Source organism: Thermobia domestica, chromosome 9 (genome assembly GCF_964235325.1).
Source record: "Thermobia domestica chromosome 9, izTheDome1.hap1.1, whole genome shotgun sequence".
NCBI lineage: Eukaryota > Metazoa > Arthropoda > Insecta > Zygentoma > Lepismatidae > Thermobia > Thermobia domestica.
In genome coordinates, this window is record NC_137462.1 from 75,914,637 (window position 1) to 75,936,443 (window position 21,807).

The 21,807-nt window shown below is 35.0% G+C and overlaps 1 protein-coding gene across 1 annotated transcript in view; it reads left to right on the forward strand.

The window, feature by feature from the left end:
* The first annotated feature begins 14,093 nt into the window (after window positions 1-14,093).
* LOC145694758 (alpha-tocopherol transfer protein-like) overlaps window positions 14,094-21,807 on the forward strand; it is an 83,932-nt gene continuing 76,218 nt past the window's right edge. Inside the window, exon 1 of the mRNA XM_081771370.1 lies at window positions 14,094-14,239. Coding sequence (XP_081627496.1) covers window positions 14,209-14,239 — 31 coding nt within the window. The 5' untranslated portion in view covers window positions 14,094-14,208. The remainder of the gene's footprint in view (window positions 14,240-21,807) is intronic.

Below are 21,807 nucleotides of genomic sequence, written 5' to 3' on the forward strand. Positions count from 1 at the left end.
AGAAATCGGCGCCCTTGGCTGGACCCCACCAAATCTTAGTAACTGGACGGGTATTTGTACATTTCTTAATAAGACTTACCTGCTTCAATAGAGAAATGATTAATGAGGCTTGAAGGATTGATCCTACACTTCATCTGTACTCTTTCTTTTCTTACATCATAAATATAGCTTATTTCTATCTTTTTTTTCTTGGGAACGTAAGTGAAAGTGCTTGGAAGTTACTTATTCTTTTCTCGGATGTAAAATGACACCAGCTCAATACTACATAGATGTGTTTTGTAGTATTGGTCCCTCTCTAACAAGAATTTCTGGGTGCGCCCCTGGTCTTGATGGTGATACTTATTTAATCACATAACACTTGTAATAAATAGTTAAAAGTAATTAGTAAATATTTTATTCTACTTACGTATGTAGGGGTAACACTGAATTAATATAGGAGGTCCAAGCACTAAATTTCCCCAGTGGCTAAATTCCTGGGCCTATTCGCCTTCTAATGGTTATTCATCTTATTGTTCCAAATATGAAGATTAATTCAGGTATTGTTTCAGAGAAACACGTCGAAACATACAATTTAATGTGGTCTCTAATAATAATAATAATAATAATAATAATAATAATAATAATAATAATAATAATAATAATAATAATAATAATAATAATAATAATAATAATAATAATAAATTTAGTTACGTTTGGTTTCAGTTTCGTATTCCCTTTTAGCTACAAGCTGACGTAAAATGTGGACCTATAAGGTTAATGTGACATCCAAATCACATGAGCTCCTACCTAGAATCGAATCCGAATCTTCTACACTTATTAATTTAACCATGAAGGAGCTCGACAGCTTGAAATCAAAGCATATTTTAAAAATGTTTTACGTCCCACAGTTATGCTTTTTAGACTAAAGGAGACAAATAACACAGCCACACACACACACACACACACACAAAAAAAATAAATAAATAAATAAATAAATAAAAAATAAGCACAAGACCCCAGGGTACGGATTCGATATACAGTAGGACGTCAATAATCCGAACGTCAAAAATGCGAAACGTCAAAACTCCGAACGCCGTTTGTCATACATATTTTTATTTTTATTTTCCCTTAGGCCAAGGCCTATACAAATTAAGTTTTAAGCGTGAGTTAGAAGAACACTGTAATTTAGTGCACGAGCAGGTTGTTCAGAAACACTAAATGTAAGTAGCCTAACGTACGGCATTGTCATTACTGTATGTATTGCATAACCACTGTATCAATAAAAGAGCATACCGTACTGTTATTTAAGCCTAAATGGCACTTTCTTGATCATTTTCGAAAATCCGAACAATTTGAAAATCCGAACTACCTGCGGTCCCAATTAGTTCGGATTTTCGACTTTTTATTGTATTTTGTTACGTAGAATTCAAACTTCGAAACCCAAGACAATCGACCGTTTCAATTTCTTTTATGGGCGAAAAACCTTAGCGATTTTGCATACGGAGAATTCACATAAGACAGCCATACAAAAAAAAAAAAAAAAAATCTGTGTAGTGGGCTCCAGGGTATGGATTCGATGTATTTGAGTACACAGAATGCAAACTTTGAAACCCAAGACGATCGACCGTTTCAATTTCTTTTATGGGCGAAAAACTTGAGCGAATTTTGGTACGTAAGACAGTACATACGTTTTTCGCCCATAAAACAAAATGACATGGTCAATCGTCCTCAGGTTTGAAATTTGGATTCTGTCTAACCAAATACATCGAATTCATACCCTGGGGCATGGGCACCGATTTCCCTGTAACTTTGGGGGGGGGGGGCATTCATAAAAAAATGCATGTAACAATACATATAACAATAAAAAATACATATAGAATATATGTTCATAAAAATACATGGGGACGCACATGAGCTTTGGGGAGCCCGGTCCCCCTCGGGCCCCCAGGACCAACGCCCTTGCCCTAGGGTCCACTGCACATAACTTTTATTTTGTGTGTGTGTGTGTGTGTGGCTGTGTAATTAAGGAAAGTGACTATTTATGGAGGAATTGGTGAAGAGGGAGAAAACGAAAGAATCCCAAGAAATCCCACAGAAATTATGTCCATCATAAACTGACGTGGACGAGGATCGAACCAAGGAACCCTCGTACCAGAGGTAAGAGCTCTAGCACTGAGCCCCTATGCCCCCAAAAAACAAGTTTTCTTCTTATGTTACTATAAATATTATAATTCTACAAATGATTAATGGAAAACTACTAACCTGTGTTAGTTACACCTTTATTCTGCTTAGAGATGTATTCTTCACTTGTAGAGTCAAATGTGTATTTTATTGAAAATTAGAAGTTTGTAGCACGTATTTTGATCCTTATCTTTAATTGTAAATATTATGATTCTACTAATTGAATATCACTAACCTCTATTAGTTATACCTTTATCTTCCCTGTAGATGTATTCTTCAATTGTGGTTTGAAGAATTAACAAAAGCAATTAGAAGAACAAATGAAACAGCATAATCTGCTTTTATCGGACAATCATCTTCAGAAAAAGAAAGAAATAAATGGGTCATTTCCCCTTTTGAAATGGTTGTTGTGTTTTGTATTGGAAACCGTAACGCCAATATGTTTATTTGTTAGTCAAAACTTGAGAACAGCGTAAAGAGGTTTAATTATTTAAGTACTTTATCTATAGATAACCAACTTGTCAGATAATATTAGTATAGCACTCTAATGGATATATATAATGGATGCATTTTTTATTTCTCTGATTACGTAAAGAATTTTATAGATTGCTGAAAGGTTATTATTATTATTATTATTATTATTATTATTATTATTATTATTATTATTATTATTATTATTAGTATTATTATTATTATTATTACCAATGTCCAATATGAAGAAAATTACTTTCAAACAGATTTGACGTTAAAGATCTTCTCGCATCAAATGTTAAAGGAATTAAGTTAAAAGATGAGGCTACAGTACTAAGGTATTTCTAGATTTTTAAAATATTTCACTGTTTATGTAGAAATATTTAATCCAATTTTGGTCTAAATTACATTATCTTCACATATCTCGTAAAATTATATATATCGGGTGGTCTAAAACTCTCGCCCATACCCAGCAGGAAGTGTTGTTAGAGGTAAAGAGACAATAAAATCATAATACGGCTCTTAACATCTGAGACCTTGTTTCGGCACTAGGACCTGGTAAAGACAAAGAAATGACACCACCACTTGGCGCGTGGCAATATAGATTACTAACATGAAAGTAACGTCACTATTTGGCGTGGAGTAGCGGTAATGTATGTGACAGGTAACCAGGCGGTGTATATTTGAATCCTATAACCTCCACTGTTTTTTGTTTTTTTTTTTTTTAAGTTGTAAAATGTTATTTCAAGATAAAGGTGACTGTATACAACGTAAGGAAGTGGGAATAGTGTGCAGAAACTGAAATAAGCACACTGACGTACCATATAAAGGCATGAATGTTTCCACATGGGAGCTTGAAACTTTGACCTGCCAGGAACGCTAATATCATGCTTACGTATGTAACTAAAGCCTGTGACAAACATCTTGGCATTTCAGCTAAACGAATAAAACGCAAGCTCTGGTATGACGTTGCCAAGTGGTAAAAGAGTGTGGCTATGGCTAAGCAGACAAACTACAGCGCGATCAGGTGACAGAGGATAGACGTGGATGTGTACAAAATAGAGATGCAAAGGCTCGAAAAAAAAACGGCTTTTTTGGAAAAAAAACTCGGTTTTTCTGCTTTGCTTGGGAAATTTTGGGCTTTTTTCAAAATTCTGCTTTAAATTGATAAAGCAGATTTTGTTCCGCTTCTCTATAACACAAAAAATCATTTAATTAGTGTTTGATGCCGATAATAATATAAAACCTCGAAAATAAACCATGAATTTCGAAAAGATATTTCAAACAATTTTACTTCTCAACATATTTACATTATGAATTCCAAAGGATTAACCAATGTATATAATAAGATTTTTTTTAACCTCCTATATACAAAAGTAAGCAGGGTTGGGAAGAACCATGGTTGTTTTTGAAAATGCCAAAAACCCGTTTTTGGGGGGGAGTTTAAACTAGGCTTTTTTGGCTTAAACCAGGTTTTTCGGGCTTAGATATTTTGCTTTATGTATTTATATTACATACATATTGACAGAAATAAGTTTGTTTCGCCTTGGTGTTATTATGCAACAACGGGGTTATGCTGGAAGAGGTCACACAAGCTTAAAGAAGTCCGGTCAGTAAATTTCTTAAATTGGGAAACTCCCGCCCTAGCCATCAGGAAAATCTCGTCATTACTCTAAATGTAAAACAATAACGGAAAAATCCTGTTATTGCTTTGCATGTAAAATTTAAAGGTCAACGTATCATAATCAGTACGCTAAAACTGAGGTATTAAATTACAAATTTAATACGTACATATCATTGAAAGTCCAATCCAAGCTAATGTTGAAAGCTACGTAGGCAATCGATAAATTATGCCAATTTCTATCAATATATTTAAGCAACCTTGGCTTCTTTATAAAATAACAGGCATTCAGGCATGCAGAAATATACAATTTTGTTTCGTTTCGTATGTTCAGGCTTAACATCCTCACGTAATACCGAGGTTATCAAGGAGAAGACTCGCTTAAAGTTACATCCGAACCGCTACTTTGTTTACGTATGAAAGAAGGGTTAAGGTTCAACCGAGAATTGAACATGGGACACCCTGATTAAAAGGTAAAAAGGAAATAAAACTAATGCACATTGTTTGATGTGTGGAAACGTCACCATGAAGTTCACACGATTCGCATTTTTCGTTCTTTTTTATTTTTTGGTTTAAATCAGTTGTTTATTTAAAAAAAACACAGCTGGTGTAAACCAGAGATCCTAAAACTAATACTTCTTTTAAAAAAATACACAAATAACTAGCAAAATTCTATGTAGTATTTTTACTTCAAAATATTCCATGCCCTCTTTTTGAAACAAAATAAAATTAAAATAAAACAAGAGAAATACTTAGATTTATATGATACACTTAAAGGCTGCACATCTAGAGCTTTTGGTTCTGTATATTCTTGAAATTCTATAGTTTTATATAACCACCATCACGGTTTACTTAGTCCTCAAGTTTTCTGAATTTTTAACAAGAGGGATTCATCATATGAAGGGTGAGGCAAGAACATGGTAACCCACAATTTTACTATTTTAAGAAATTAGAGTAGTATTCAAGATTGTATCCGGAAAATTATTGCTAAATCGTTGCACAGCTACAGTATAACAGAAATGTGGAAGTACGGTTTGACGGATATATTGAAAAATGCACGCTTTGGCGGATATATAGAAAAACATAAGTTTAACTTTTGCTCTAGAAGCTAGAGTACTAAGCTCTTAGAAATGAAACACGGATGACAAACTATAATGATCTAGAGAAGAAAGAAAATGTCGATAATAATAATAATAATAATAATAATAATAATAATAATAATAATAATAATAATAATAATAATAATAATAATAATAATAATAATAATAATAATGGAAAACTTGGGGAGAAAGTTCGAAAAACATGGGTAAAAATAAATCTTTGAAAGACCAAAAAAACGCTGGTTGGAATGAAAAGAAATATTTCAAATGTAGAAATGGGAGGGGGAAAAGTAAAACAAGGGACAATTTTCTTATTCCTCAGTAGTATTACACTGTCCTGCAAATTTTCACTTTTTTCTCTTTTCTGAATGAAAGTACGTGTTCTTTATAGTTTTTGACCTTCTGATTACGAATCTGAAGTCAATATGCTGTATCAGGTCTGGTTGTTGAGAAATTTGTAAATAAAGATTAAAAGGCATTTTTTAATGTATGAATTTTAATAAATATTGTGACTTTGATGTAAAAACTAGATGTTGAAAAGATATATATGCATGGCACATCTGGATCTTGTATTTCGAGGCATTTACAATCATATTAGACTAACAAATAATGAATAGGGGCGAGAGGTTTTTCGCAAGTTGATGAAGTACGTATATTAAGCCTATACTAGAGTTTGTATAATATTGTATATTTAATCTTGTAAACTAATTTACTTGGCGACAAAATGTGCAATAGTATACTTTAAAATGAGACAAAATGCGAGATTTGTGAAAACAAATCCGACATTTTGTATGTCAAACTGCGAAAAACTATGCCCCTAACAATGAAAACTACAAAGTTTCCACGTGTGAGGAAAAGCCGCGGCTGAAATCACTGCATTTATACATTGGCACTCAAACGGAAAGAAACACTTATGAAGCTTGTCTCTTGTGTGATGAGGGAACGTGTCACGTGCTAAGTTCCAACAGAATTCTGCTAGCATTGACACACTAGATTTTCCTTTGTACCGCTGCTCCAGGGTCTAAATGAATTGGTGAAACCTCTCACCGTGCTCATAAGACACAGCTTCTAGGTTTTCGGGAAAGAAAGACAGGTGACTGTGTAGAAAATGCACTTTCAGTGACATGTGCATCCCATAGTGTGCAAGTTTGACAACAACTCCACTTGTTGCACGTAGTTCGCACTTTTGTTATTTCCCAGAAAGTTTTCTGAGACACTCTTAAAAGAATTCCAGGTTTTCCGTATTAATTTTCAGGAAAGAAATTTGGTGTTGAACAGCGTTATTAGTGAAGTCATTACGTGTAAACGTGAAATAAAAAGCAAGAACTGGAATGACAGAAGAAGCAATTAAGAAGTAGGGAAGATACTTTCATTAGTGAAAAGATTTATAAGAATCTTAAAAAAAAAAAAAAAAAAAAAAAAAAAAAAAAAGCATAGCCGAACGAAAAATTAATGAAAAATTCTGTGAAATTTATTGTATTGTAATTAAAGAAGGAAGAGAAACAGATCGGAACATTGGCTAAGAAAAAAATGCATCCTGAGAGATTTGACAGAAGATATAGTGGAAGGAAAAAGAGGAAGAGGACAAAACTTAATATTATTTTTTTTAATATTCTTGATAGACGTATTAAAAAGAAAACACGAAAACTTGTTAGTTTGAGCAAGCCACTTACCTGCAATGGCAGACTCCCTACGATGATTATGTACACCTACGATGGCTAACGTTTATTGCACTGAAGACTCATTTTTGCTCCATTGATGTATGAATCATCTTTCAAAGTGTGTTTCCCTATTTTCTTTAAACACTGTGGGTCTTACTCAGTCATTTTTGACGTTGTATTAAGAGCTTGACTAACATGTGATGCTAACTTCTGTATTTAGTAGCACGTAAGTAAAGTTAACAATGTTTTATATTGTAAAAGGGCAACCTCAACTTTTTCGCACGGTTGTCCAAATACAATAGGAGAAATCGATATAACAGAGAATAAGAAATACTTGATTTCTCCTAAAGTGTTTGCACACCCCTGCATAAAAAGTCGAGGTTGGCCTTTTTTGATATTAATTGTTCGTAACTTCACTTACGTGTTTCTTAATAGGGAAATTAGCATCACATGTTAGTTAAGCTCTTAATATAACGGTAAAATCGACTCTTCATAAGTCCTTGTATATTTAAAAGAATAACATCAGCACTTTCTGGTAGGACAGAGACAAATCTTGTGAATATCTCAGTTTAGATGGCTAACGTCCGAGTTCGATGCTAATAATTTCCATTTACAAAACTAAGACACTAACTGTTCCTTTGTACCGCCCGAAATGGTAGGAAAAAATGTTAATAATAGTTAATCACAACTACTCACGCATTATCAGAGGTGTAGTGGCCATGGAAGCTGTGGAATCCCCGCTTCCCTTGAATAAACGGAATAATACATCAAAATAAATAATACATTAAAATAAATAATACATTAAAATAAATAATACATTAAAATGAATCTGGTAAAGATAATAAACAGCACTTTTGATGTATTGTAACATTAACATTTATGACGTGAAACAGTAACATTTATGATTGAAAATATGCTGTTTAAGGGTTTAACCTCATCAAAAAGTCAGTTAACTTCAAATATACTTTTAACTTAAAGAACTTCTATTTTCAAAAGAAATATTTTACCTTTAACCTGAAAAAAAAATCTAACGTCAGCCCGCACTGCAAACTTCTCATTTCAAAACAAGGTTTTTTGATTAAATTTTGTGCCCAAAAGTGTGGGGTTGTCTTGCTTTCGCGACATAGGTTGTGGAGTTTTTTCATTACTGAACAGAATCATCCAACTTCCATCAAGCTCAAATTTCACCCAGATAAGCGCTACCTATCTGCTTCGCCTTACCTCAAAACCGCGTTAAACAATTCAGCATATAAGAGAGGTACTCTGATTTGCTCTTAACCTAACAATACTTCTACTCCTCCGCAAAATAGTTCATGGCGTTTAATTTTTACTTTACTATGAAGTAACCATACAAAACTACATTTTTATAAATGACAAAAACATAATACGGATTACTTAATAATAATAGTATGCTTCCTGAAAGAATAGACATATTGGGCCTTATGCAGAGTCGTGTTGACTTCTGATTTGTGTCATGCTAAAGGCCTGACTACTGCAGGAAACATATGTTAATCGAACTCTTTAGTATGGCACTAATCACGCTTCAAAACGACTCTGCGTAAGGCCGATTACGTTCAAGCGTACTTCACACGACAAGATTTTTTTTTCTGTACTTCGTACTACAAGATTGTTCTTTCTTATGGAAGTACTCAGCACGACAAGATTACATTTTTCTTACAAGTACTCCGCAAGACAAGGATTGTTTTTTTCCGTTATAGGTACTCAGTATTACAAGGATTGTTTTTGTTGCAAGTACTCCGTATGACAAGGATTGTTTTTCTGTTGTTGTTGTTGTTGCAAGTACTCTGCACAACAAGGATTGGTGTTTTTTTCTTGCAAGTGCTCCGTAGTAGAAGGAGTATCTTTCCTGTTACAAGTACACCACATTATAAGGATTGATTTTTCTGTTGCGAGCACCACACCATAAAGATGTTTTTTTTTTCTGTTGCAAGTATTTCATATGACAAGAATAGTTTTTTTTCTGTTGCAAGTACTCCACAGAACAAGGATTATTTTTACTGCTGCAAATACTCCATATGATAGGGATTGTTAAAATGCATGACTAATTTTCTCCTTCCCGTGCGAGAATGAAATTGATGAAATTGATGCTTCACTAGCCACGTTTTCAGTTATACGTTTGCTGTAAGTTAAATCCAAAAACTACAGGATTTACACATGTATCATACGATTTTACGTACGCCAAATACGATTTATTTTCTCAGTGTACTCAGCAGCAATAGCATTGTAAGAACCTCTTTCTTTAACCTATCTATGATTAGTTTCTTGCACAACTTCACAGTACCATGCTTCATTTTGAGTGTTCATGGCTGAACTAATAAATTCTGACTATTCATGACTGAACTTTTAAAAACAATATTTTTATAATTAAAAAAGTAGAAAAATATAGGATAAAAGATAGAAATGGAACAAAAAGCATTGGACCGTTTTCCTTAGGTTGAAGGCTAAGGTTTTCTTGTGCCCAGTGCCTTTAGTCTTAGTTCCATTTCTTCATTTTACCCTCAACTTAAAGATGAGGAACCGACATGAAATTGAACTAAAACTAAAAGCATTGGACCGTTTTCCCTGTGTTGAGAGTTAAAGTTCTCTTGCATCCAATGCTTTTAGTTTTGGTTTCATTTTTTCATTTCACCCTCAACTAGGGATGTGCACGAGACGAGTCGAGACAGAATTTTTCTGACAAAATTCGAGTCGAGACACAGCTCTTCCAATAGAGAAGAATACATTTTTCGAGTCGAGACATCACTTTTACAACACATTTTCGAGACAAGACAGTCTCAAATCTTGTCTCATGCGCATCCCTACCCTCAACTTAAAGAAAAGGAAACGAGATGAAATGGAACTAAGATTAAAAGCATTGGGCACAAGAAAACTTTAGCTCATAACCTAAGAAAGACAGCCCAATGATTTTAATCTTAACCTATTATTTTTATTTTACCCCACCACGTTATTTTTAGAAGTTCTATTTACTGTTATTATTATTATTATTATTATTATTATTATTATTATTATTATTATTATTATTATTATTATTATTATTATTTACTGTTTAGTCTTAATTCAATCTATTAATAATATTGCGAAAGCCAATAGTTTGTTTCCGTTTATTATGTAAAGAAAAATGCTCAAACTTGTTTGAATTATCAAAAGAACACAATGCAAACATGCAATGTAAATTTGCAAACATGACAACTCACGTAACGCTCTGAGTTGTATAAGCAGCAGGCTTTCAATAACTTCTAATGAATTAATTTTACTATTAATGTTGTAGTGAAACGATAAAAGTACATCGAAAGGTTACATGATAATATCGTCATTATGTATGCATATGCATCTGTACAAGAATTAACAAGTTCCAGCTAGTATGACGCTCCGTCAAAGTTAAAATGAAATGAAATTGAATTTCTGGCATAATGTCACAGGTTATGTCCTTTAGGCTAAAAGAGCCAGATCGTTAAGGAAATCGAACGATTATGATAAGATTGGTGAAATAAGAGTGTGGGAGGAAATGACAGCACCTCTACAAAACCCATAGATATGATGTGGATTGATGAAATAAGAGTGTGGGAGGAAATGACAGAACCTCTACAAAACCCATAGATTTGATGTGGATTAGTGAAATAAGAGTGTGGGAGGAAATGACAGAACCTCTACAAAACCCATAGATATGATGTGGATTAGTGAAATAAGAGTGTGGGAGGAAATGACAGAACCTCTACAAAACCCATAGATTTGATGTGGATTGATGAAATAAGAGTGTGGGAGGAAATGACAGAACCTCTACAAAACCCATAGGTATGATGTGGATTAATGAAATAAGAGTGTGGGAGGAAATGACAGAACCTCTACAAAACCCATAGATATGATGTGGATTGATGAAATAAGAGTGTGGGAGGAAATGACAGAACCTCTACAAAACCCATAGATATGATGTGGATTGATGAAATAAGAGTGTGGGAGGAAATGACAGAACCTCTACAAAACCCATAGATATGATGTGGATTGATGAAATAAGAGTGAGAGGAAATGACAGAACCTCTACAAAACCCATAGATATGATGTGGATTGATGAAATAAGAGTGTGGGAGGAAATGACAGAACCTCTACAAAACCATAGATATGATGTGGATTGATGAAATAAGAGTAGGAGGAAATGACAGAACCTCTACAAAACCCATAGATATGATGTGGACTGATGAAATAAGAGTGTGGGAGGAAATGACAGAACCTCGACAAAACCCATAGATTTGATGTGGATTAGTGAAATAAGAGTGTGGGAGGAAATGACAGAACCTCTGTAAAACCCATAGATATGATGTGGATTGATGAAATAAGAGTGTGGGAGGAAATGACAGAACCTCGACAAAACCCATAGATATGATGTTGCCCAGTACAGTGTGTTCACTAAACAGGAATGCAGTTCGGCAAATGTCTTCTGAATTCCCATATTCAATTTTATAACAGTATCGCTTTCTCTCTTCATCCGTCTTTTGATCGCATTTTCGGGGTTGCAACTTCTCAACACCCACTATGTCTGTTCTTTCTTCCCAATACTATGGCTAATATGAAACACATGTCAGGCAATGTAAGAACAAAGAAGCTGGTCTTAAAAACGGAATCGAGCACTAACTTAAAGGACAGCATTTGGAACTGTGGCAATTAAGGCTCCATATGGAGTTGACAAGTGACTGTCAATTATTTGAAATGAGGGTTCTGGTTGGCATTTGCTTGTCAGGGCTGCTTTACACAAGATCCCTCCCTAGCAAGAAAGCCTTCGGTCAGTTGGCGCATGCTTGGCTTTTGGCTTTCTACGCTTGTATTTGAAACGCATGCTTTCATACAATCTGCCTTTTGCTTTACTTGCAAGCGACGCTTTGGACATTTCGCAGAACATCACTGGCTGTTCATTGGCTATTGACTTGATTTGACTTGTAAAACGTTTGCGTCAAGCTTGAATGGAACACTGAATGTAAGATTGCCCCCATGTAACTTCATTACTGGAATTCAGCTTGCAGCTTCCTTGCACGTTTCCAATCAAACTGGAAGCAAGCTATGCCGACTTGCAATTCCAGCTTACAGCAAGCGGTTTGCAAGTTGTCTCTGCTACTAGGGTTCGGACCATGACTTATTTATGGCACGAGCCAACACACGTAGAAGGTGGCATTCTTTATATACGAACTACACTCCAGTTGAAGAAACGAATTATAGAAACTCACATGGTCCGCGACACAATCAGAGATCACGCGTGAAATTTAAGTTCCAAGATGTGTATCTAACAAACAGAAAAGTAACCTAATGATAACATTGTAAAAATATATGTTTTGATATACGAATTAGCGAAAGTTTATTGTATTTTGAAATATTGTTTATGATGACAGAAAATCAGGTGTGTTCGTTGTCTAGACACCTATGTTAAATTAGTAACCTGTCTTTATCTAATAGAATAAAATAAAGAGTTTGTGTGTATGTATGTCTGTCCGTGTGCGGCCTGGAGGCCAGACGAGTGGACCGAGAGTTACCAAAGTTTGGTCACGGATACCTTGGTCCATGCCCCAGACCAAGACGAAGCGTTTTTTTTTTAAATTCAAACCAGAGGGGTCTCGGGGAGGCGTTTACCGGGACTGTAAAGGTAGTAAAAAATTACCAATATTAGTGACGAATTCGTAGTTTTCGCAGTCGCTGAGATCAATGGTGAAACTCCGATCGCATTTACCCCATTCGGCTGCTGGCCAGGGGTAATCGTTGTGGGGAGAATGGGTACCGAGACATGTAGAAATAATCCAAAATGACGGATTTAGTGTCACATCCATAGTTTTCGCGGTTGCTGAGATCAATGGTGATATTTCAATTAGCGGTGGCTTGCAAATTCAGCTACTATTATGCGGGCGGGGTCATCTGCGGAGAGGGGTTACCGAGACATGTAAAAATAATCCAAAATGACCGATGTTAATGTCAAATCCATAGTTTTCGCGGTCGCTATGATGAATGGTGATACTCCCATAGGCGTTGACTTCCAAATATAGCCCTCATCGGCTGGGGGCCAGAGGAGTCTTTTCCTTTTTTAAGTTTGAACCAGGGAGTCTCAGGGGCGTTTACCGGGATATGTAATAGGAGTAGAAAATGACCGATATTTTTTCGTTCTGTTTGTTTACATAGATATTTTATCTGTCCCATGGGAAGAATAGGTATATTCAGCTAGTATTGAAATATTTTCTAGAATACTATTCATATTACTAGGGTCACCAAATCTAGGAGGCTCAGGTGGGCAGGCAGTGGCGTAACTAAAGGCTTGGGGGCCTCCTCAGAGACAGCGTTAAGTGGGGCCCCTTCTCTATGTCCCACTTCAAGATTTGAGGGCCCCTTGATGGCTTGGCCCCCATAATGCGGGGTCTGCGAGCCCTTATTTACGTCCCTGTGGGCAGGAACGCTTTCAAAGTCTTAACTGAAAGACCAATCGGAAAATGACCATTAGGAAGACCTAGGCGCAAATTGGAGGTCAATATTAAAATGGATCCCGCAGAAATAGGAATACAAAGTAGAAACTGGACCCAGTTGGCTAAGGATAGAAGTCAATGGAGATCTTTTGTGAACGCGGCATTAAACCTCCGGGTCCGGTAGAATTAGTTAGTTTTAGTTTTACTATTCATCTCACGTATTTTAAGAAAACAAAGTCACGTTTATTACAAATAACCCTTTAAAACAGCAATCCTCAACTTGATTATTAATTTGAAATCTTTCTCAACGTGAGTGTCTTTAATATCTGAATCGGAAGGAAGTTAAAAAATACGCAAAGCATGGGATTCTCAAGGTCAACTGGATCACAAGAACAAGAAGAAATGCAAAAGTAAAACAAAGCAAGAGTTATTTTACCAGAAGGTGTGCTTCTAATTACGTTGGTATCTTTAAACGTTTTCTTTTTTTTTCTTTTTTTTATCCTTTAGCATTATGGAAAAATCGCCATGTTCCGGGTTTTTATCACATGCTTTCTTACTATTCGCTTGGTGTTTTTTTTGTATATATGTGTTTGCACCATCTCTCTCTCTTCGATAGATTCTACAAGGACATTGTGTAATTCCACTGGCGAGAAACAAGTTCTGTGAGTAACTCCGCTGACAGTTCAGTCGTGGCCAGCATACAACTCGTACGTACGTGCAACACGAGTTCATTCGCAGTTGTCATGGCGACCAGCGTCACTAGAACCATTCACAGTAAGTTAACTCTTTTTTTTTTCAAATTGTTGTTGGTGTTATTCAAGTATTTAGTACGCCTATACAAGTACAAAGGAAATAACAAATTTTAAATGCTAATAACTACAATAGAAGTTTAATTTCCTTTTGGATTTCTGTTTCCAGGACTAACCATGCATATAGAGTGGCAAGAAATTACATAAGACCACGTCTCAAACTTGTTAGAAAGACTTTTATATTATTAACATTAACCTTTACTGTTACTAAAAAATATTATATATATGGATACAACACCAAAATATATCAAATAATTAAGAAAATGCGTTTATTGATTAATTGCTTGTTCTGGTCTTTAACGTCAATTTTGGTCAATGACGCTTTTTGAGACATTGGGCCTTATGCAGAGTCGTGTTAAAGTTTGATTAGCGTCATACTAAAGGCCTGACTACTGCAGGAAACGTATGTTAGTCGAACTCTTTAGTATGGCACTAATCACGCGTCAGAACGACTCTGCATAAGGCCTATTCGAACTACAATTGCTCTAATCAGAAATTGAACCTGGATCTTCCGCCCGAAGGACTGAATACTTGTATTAAAACTTTGAGAAGTAACATATACTCCCCATAAATGGTTAATATCTTGTAGGCTAGGGCAGGCTGGGCAGTGGTTCCCAACCTTTTTTTTGACAGACATATTTTACTTAACGCCCACAACCTCGCAACGCACTTGTTTGATTTTTTTTTAAAATTAGTAATAACGTAAGTGTAATATGACATAATGTATGGTATATAGTGTGTATAATAAGTGTATATAAATTAGTGTAGTATAATGTAATGTATATTGTAAGTGTAAGACCATAAATTTCTATAAATTAGTGGGACTGTATGTAGTACTGGACGCTATTGCTACCACTAAGGCGTTGACTGTACAATCTGTCAATCAAATCAAAATTGATTTTAACTCATTATATTAAATGCTTTATGATTATTTTTTTTAAATCCGCAACACAACTGTTGTAAATCACTAAACTAGGGATAGAGATCCTATAGAAATGGTTTAACCATGTGATTATGCAAATGTTGATGACCAAGGGCGCCGATTTCTCTGTAAATGTGGGGGGCCCATTCAGATGCAGAACACACATATGAGGATTTTAAGACAAATTGCATTCAAATTATGCCAAATATTGTATATTCACAAATACAATGAGGGGGTTCACATGAGGTTTGGAGGGCCCGGCCTTCCTGGCCCCCGGGATCGGCGCCCTTGTTGATGACTCCATGGATCTAGTGACTAGTGTGTGCGCCTTAAGTGGGCATGGTCTTGGGATCGATTACCGATGAGATCACATTAAAATTTAGTCCCATTGGTGTTTCGAGTCCCATATACTATAGACCTACGTCTTAAATATCGTTAGTGTCACCCAGATATTTTTATTCTGAGAGATCCAAGGTTTGAGGGTTCAATAATACAAGATACTATGTTTATGTAGTGTCAAAGGGGTGTTATTCTACAGCCGAGAAAAGAAAAAAACGAAAAGTAATTTTTAAGTACTGACACCTATATTCACATCAAAATTGATAAAATTAGATAGTTGTTATCAGAATAGAAATAGTACAGATAATGAGTAAAGTCAAATCTTTAGTTATATTAATATTTCTTTGATAAACAACAAAATATACAGTCACGAAAGAAAGTATTCTTCAGTTGACAAAATTTATTTCACTAATAACTCAAGAATAAATTAACCTATTACAGTACCGACTTTGGCAAGTTATAAAATTATAACTATTCTAAGGATAAGGACAAAAATATCCAAATTAATTCATTTGTTCCCGAGTTATTGGGAAAAGAAAATTTGTGAACTGGGTACTTTCTTTTCCGTGTGTACAAATGACGAGTTACGAAGCTTTGAAGGAATCCGAACCGGTACCCCTTACCAGTGAGTGTTCCCCCAAACCCCAGTCCAACCAACTAAGCAAATGTTGATACATTTAATACACTTGTCTATATAAAAGAAGAAAACAAAGGATTAGTTTTGATTCTAATATTGGGAACTGGAGATTTCAAGTTTGGAGGGCAGACCATTAACAAGATCAGGTATGCAGATGATACGGTTATAATAGCTTAAGCGAAGGAGGACTACAGGAGATGATTGACAAAATAGTTGACACTTGAAAACTGTATGGAATGAAAATTAACATCGAAAAGTTGAAAGTCATGAGAATATTCCGTGGAAACACGCCCTTACGGATCAGAGTAGAACAAAGAGAACTTGAAGAGGTCGATAATTTCAAGTATCTATGAAGTATTTTGACTAGAGACGCTTACTGCACCAAAGAGATCAGGTCAAGAATTGCCATAGCTAAAGAAGCATTCAACAAGAAAAGATCACTCTTAACTAGCAGGCTCAATATTGGACTTAAGAAGAAGTTGGTCAAGTGCTATATATATGGAACATTGGGGTGTATGGTTCAGGGACCTGGACATTACGGAAGTTAGAGAAGAAATATTTGGAGAGTTTCGAAATGTGGTGTTGGTTGAAGATGGAGAAGATAAAATGGACAGAGAGAGCAACAAACGAAGATGTTTAAAAACGGATAGGAGAGAAGAGGATACTTCTAGCCACCATCCTTCGTATAAAGACCAATAGGATTGGACACATCTTGCGAAGAAATTGTCTCCTTGACACTGCAATAGAAGGAAAGATGGAAAGAAAGCAAGGAATAGGAAGAACACAGCTGATCGATGATTTGAAAGATAGGAGAAAATATTGGGAGTTAAAAGAGGAAGCTGAAGATCGACAAAAGTGGAAGAAACATTCCCAGCCGCAAATCTAAAATTGAAAAAAAAATCCTCATTAGTCCCAGGACCTGCCCAAAGGCAGAATACTTAATAATATAAAAATACCGAAACCATGATGGTTTGATCTTGATACGGTTAAATTAATGATAAAATGCAATAACAAGTTGTTACATTGTGAAATTGTCAATGCACCTGCTAAAATGATTAATTTAAGAAGAAACTTTTGTAGCTAGATGACCAATTCAATGCGTTGTCTGTAGGAGCGCACCCACGGAGAATCCACCATGTCCGGAACTCCCCCCCCCAAAAAAAAAACTTCCTAATTCAACATACATTTGTATACTTTCTCAATAAAATATACTTGTTTAAGAGGGAAATCATTGATATAGCATGAACATTTGATCTTACACTTCATCTGTACTCTTTCTCTTATAAAAACAGTTTAGTTTCATCATTTTTTTCCTGAAAATATAGGAGGAAGTATTTTACAATTACTTATTGTCTTTTCGGGTGCAGAACAATACCCGTTTAATACTAAATAGGCGTAGTGACTTGTAGTATTACGACTTCCCCCAAAACTTGTACCCCTTCCCATATAAGATTTCAGTGATTTTAATGACGCGCAAATCTAGTTGCTCTAGGAAATAGCATATAGGACTATCAATTAAAATCCCGAAAATAGTTTCAGATCAATCTAACACGGTGGAAACGAAAGAATTATTAGCAATGTCATTACCCGTCATAAATTGAGTGGAAATAACTATATAGTTTCTATCCAGTGGATGCAAGTAGAATAAGAAAATACGTCACACGTGTTAGTATGTGTCATACGATACACTTTTCTTCTAGTGGGATAAGTCTTTTTAGTTTTGATACACGTTGATCCTATTAAGCCTTAGCCATTGCAGCAAATATTAACAACACTATGATTTTGTACTCAGTTGTGGGTTCTCTTAAATTGTAATATTTCCCTTATTTGTTGACATAATTGAAGGAATTCAAATTTGTCGTGCTAACAAATAAACATTCTTTACAATTATATGTTTCATATGATGTGGAGAGAAAAGTAGAAATGTCCGAAATTGACCAATTAGGCGTTCTGGCAAAATATGTGATTCGAAATTAAATTATTGTATGCATAAAAGAAAAGAAGAAAAGAAAAAGGAAGTTCCCTGTGAATATTTGGTTAGTATACGCACCTTTGGCGCGGGAAACCCAAATTCTATTCCCGAATGAGGTGCTCATATACTTCCGATTCTATTTTAATTGTGGGTCCCCATCTTATTATAGCGTTTGTGGTGGAAGGGAGCATTATCTTCAAACCGATAATGAAAGAAAGAAAGAAAGAAAGAAACAGTACACTAGCTGATAGTTAAAAATAAAATTCACTTTCAAGAGAGCTCAATACAGAACCATGCATCTTTCAAGTTTCTATAGTACCTAAATTTGAATAATTTATTTCATTAACGTCTATAGTCAACAGCTTTTCCACATGTTAAACAACATTGCCTCAATAGATTCCTGTGGGTTGTTTATAAGGTTCATCATTCAATCATTTATTGTGATTCAAATCAGAGTAATAAATATTGATACATTTTCCTAAAAAGAAAGCTAAACTCTCTGTTGTTACATTGCATGAAGTCCTATGGCTGACCAAATGTCTTTCAGTTGTATGTTGTATAGTGAGCATATGCGTTTCCAGTACTGTTAATTCTGAAAGAACGTTCGCTTTCTCTAAGTTTAGGAAGCTCTTTAATTGCCAAAATATGGCACCATGTCAACACCGAAAATTCAGTGTCTCTTCTAATGTCCACGGAGAAAATCTCTAAAAATTACTCCCCAGTTTCCTATATCTGTTTATCCTCAATGTGGAGCAATAATTTAACAACACTACTGTTCACCGATCATGTAGGCCCATTGAAAGTTTTATCCGTGGCTAATGTTCTGAAATCATACTGATCCCCACCATGAATGGAAACCCAAACATAAAAATGAAGGCAGTGCGTTAGCTACTCGGCAACACCGAAAAACTGAAATACTCTCTTAATAGATACTTCTTTGTCTAGAATTGAATTAACGACTTCTTATTATTGGTAGCGCTAGGAAAACGGATCTTAGGGTGGCAACAGAAGAATAACATGGAAAAATCCATGATTCACTGGATTTTCTTAATTTCATGAGTTTTTCTCACTTGACTTAAGTAAGAACCATAACATTTCCGTTAGTTTTTTTCAAACCATTGTTATATTTCTTTTCTTATTAACCTTAAAGGTGCATAATTATTACTGAACACGCAACACAAGCTTTTCTCACGATATTTGCGCGCTACGATTGAAAAAGGTCGTAGATGAAATGATCTAGGGAACTTCCTTTCACATGTCATATTCTAATGCATCCTATATACAAAATATATAAAAGCTGTGAAATATTTTATTTAGCTCACGTTGTTTAATGTTTAAAGTTAATTTTGAATAAACATGATAGGTACATAGATTGAACCGGTTTAATAAATAGTTGAATAACCTTTGCCTTGAGATTTAATTTCTTATTGCTCTATAGCAATAGAAAACCTTCAAATAAATGTTTGGGCATATTGGCTGTTGTCTCAAATATCTAATTTAAATCTTACACTTTCACATGTAATTAGGAGAATATAGTTGGTGAGTTCGATTGTAGATCAGTATCCCTCTTCAGCACCGAGGCTATATGAAACATGAACCTGCAAGTTAAGGCGGAACCACCGTAATGCATTCAAATTTCAAGGATATCCCATCGGAAATCGAGTCCGGGACCTTGTGCACAGAAATGCGCGCGCTAGCCAATAGACCCACTAGCGGATCCAGAAGGATCGTTTGGGAGGGGCGGTTCGCTTTGTCGAAGATGAGCGTAGCTTCAAGGTGACCAGTATTTAATTTGCAAGAATGGGACTCATATGAATCCGGGGCTGGAAGGGGTTGAAAAGAAAAAAAAGATTCCCAGATTCCACTTTGGGACCCGAAATTGTACTTTTTTTCTTTTTTTCTTTTTCTTTTTTTTCTTTTTCTTTTTTCTTTTTTTTTTTTTTTTGTAATGGGAGTATTTTTTCTGTAGATTTAAATTAAATACGTACTTCCGTTTCGGAGACGTGACGGTGTCATGATTCACTTCACACACGGTCATCGCAACATATGTGATTCACTGTCTGGCACAGTACTTACACAAAAGAAAATACTGTATTGACGATAACATTCATTTTAACGAAAGACTGCACAATTTGCTCTAATCATTTATATTTTGAGTAACTTGCGGGACAGCAGTTAGAAAAATTAATACAAAATTAATCTATCTCTATAATTGTGTAGGGTCCACGAAACATAGTATAATTATAGTTATGCTTACAACAATAAAATTACCTAGGTATATTATACTAGCCTTCGTCTAGGTAGGGCTCGCCCCAGATCCCCAATCTGGTCGACATACGGCCGTAGCAGATGTTTCTACGTGGTACTGTGGCACAATATTTCGCGTTCTTCCTTCTGCCTTTCATATAGAATTGAATTGAGCTAAGACTGTCATGAAATTCAAATACCTCGTAAGGCATTTTAATGAACCAGCCCCACCTTTTTTCCTTCTCTTCTACGTTAAGTGAAAAAAAAAAAAAAAAACGTTCAAATAAATGTTGAATTATTTTAAATAAAAAGTGAAACTACCAACTTTCATGTTTCTAACCGCAAGGGATCCCGAGATATGGCATCTTATAATAATAATAATAATAATAATAATAATAATAATAATAATAATAATAATAATAATAATAATAATAATAATTAATAATAATAATAATAATAATAATAATAATAATAAAATTAATAATAATAATCCCACCCCTTTTCTTCCCTTCTAGGTATATAAAAAATGCTGCTATACGTACTGAATTATTTTAAGTGGAAAGTCCATATACGAAATTTCACGTTTGTAACCTTCAAAGATTCTTAGATATTGATATCTTATTATAATATTTGCAATCGCCGCCACTTTTTCTCTCCATCTCATTTTTCTCCGTTTTACTATAATATCAAAAAAAAAGTTGAAACACGTGTCAAATTATTTTAAATGAGAAATCCAAATGCCAAATTTCAAGTCTCTAGTCGTAACGGATTCGAAGAGATGGCCATCTTATTAAAGTAATTTCCACCCCATTCTCCCTTCCTTTCTTCGAATTAAAAAAAAAAAAAATCCTTCCTTAGTAATACCCTACGTAACAAATCTTACATACTGTCCTAATTTCAAGTTTCTAGCTTAAGTGGTTTGGCCTGTACGAAGTTACTCACTCAGGATTTCGTCTTCTATGTATGAATTACAATAACAAACTTGAGTTATTCCTCAAGAAAATATGAAATGCCATTTGAAGTCCTAATAAATCCCTGGTCCCTTCCTAACGTTTCCGTGTTTAACCCCAAAAGTCACGGCTCTCTTTGTTGATCTAGTAGCTAGCGAACGTACCTTTGATCTTTGATGCAAGGGGTTGGTTCTGTGGTTTGATTCCCGGTGAGTGAGCATGAAACTCACTACAGTGGTTCAAATCCAACTTTAAACTCTAGTCCTCGTTCTGTAAACCATCGCTTTTGGCAAACGACGTAAATACATATTAATCAATCAACCAACTGAAAAGTCTCAGTTTCAGAGAGCTTTCCGGTAAGGTGCGCTGAAGATTCTATATTTCTCTTTATTCAAGGTAAAGGTACTTGAAGTTTCAGGACCCGAATTCCATTCCCATATCCTTTTTCTAGGACACAATTTTAAAA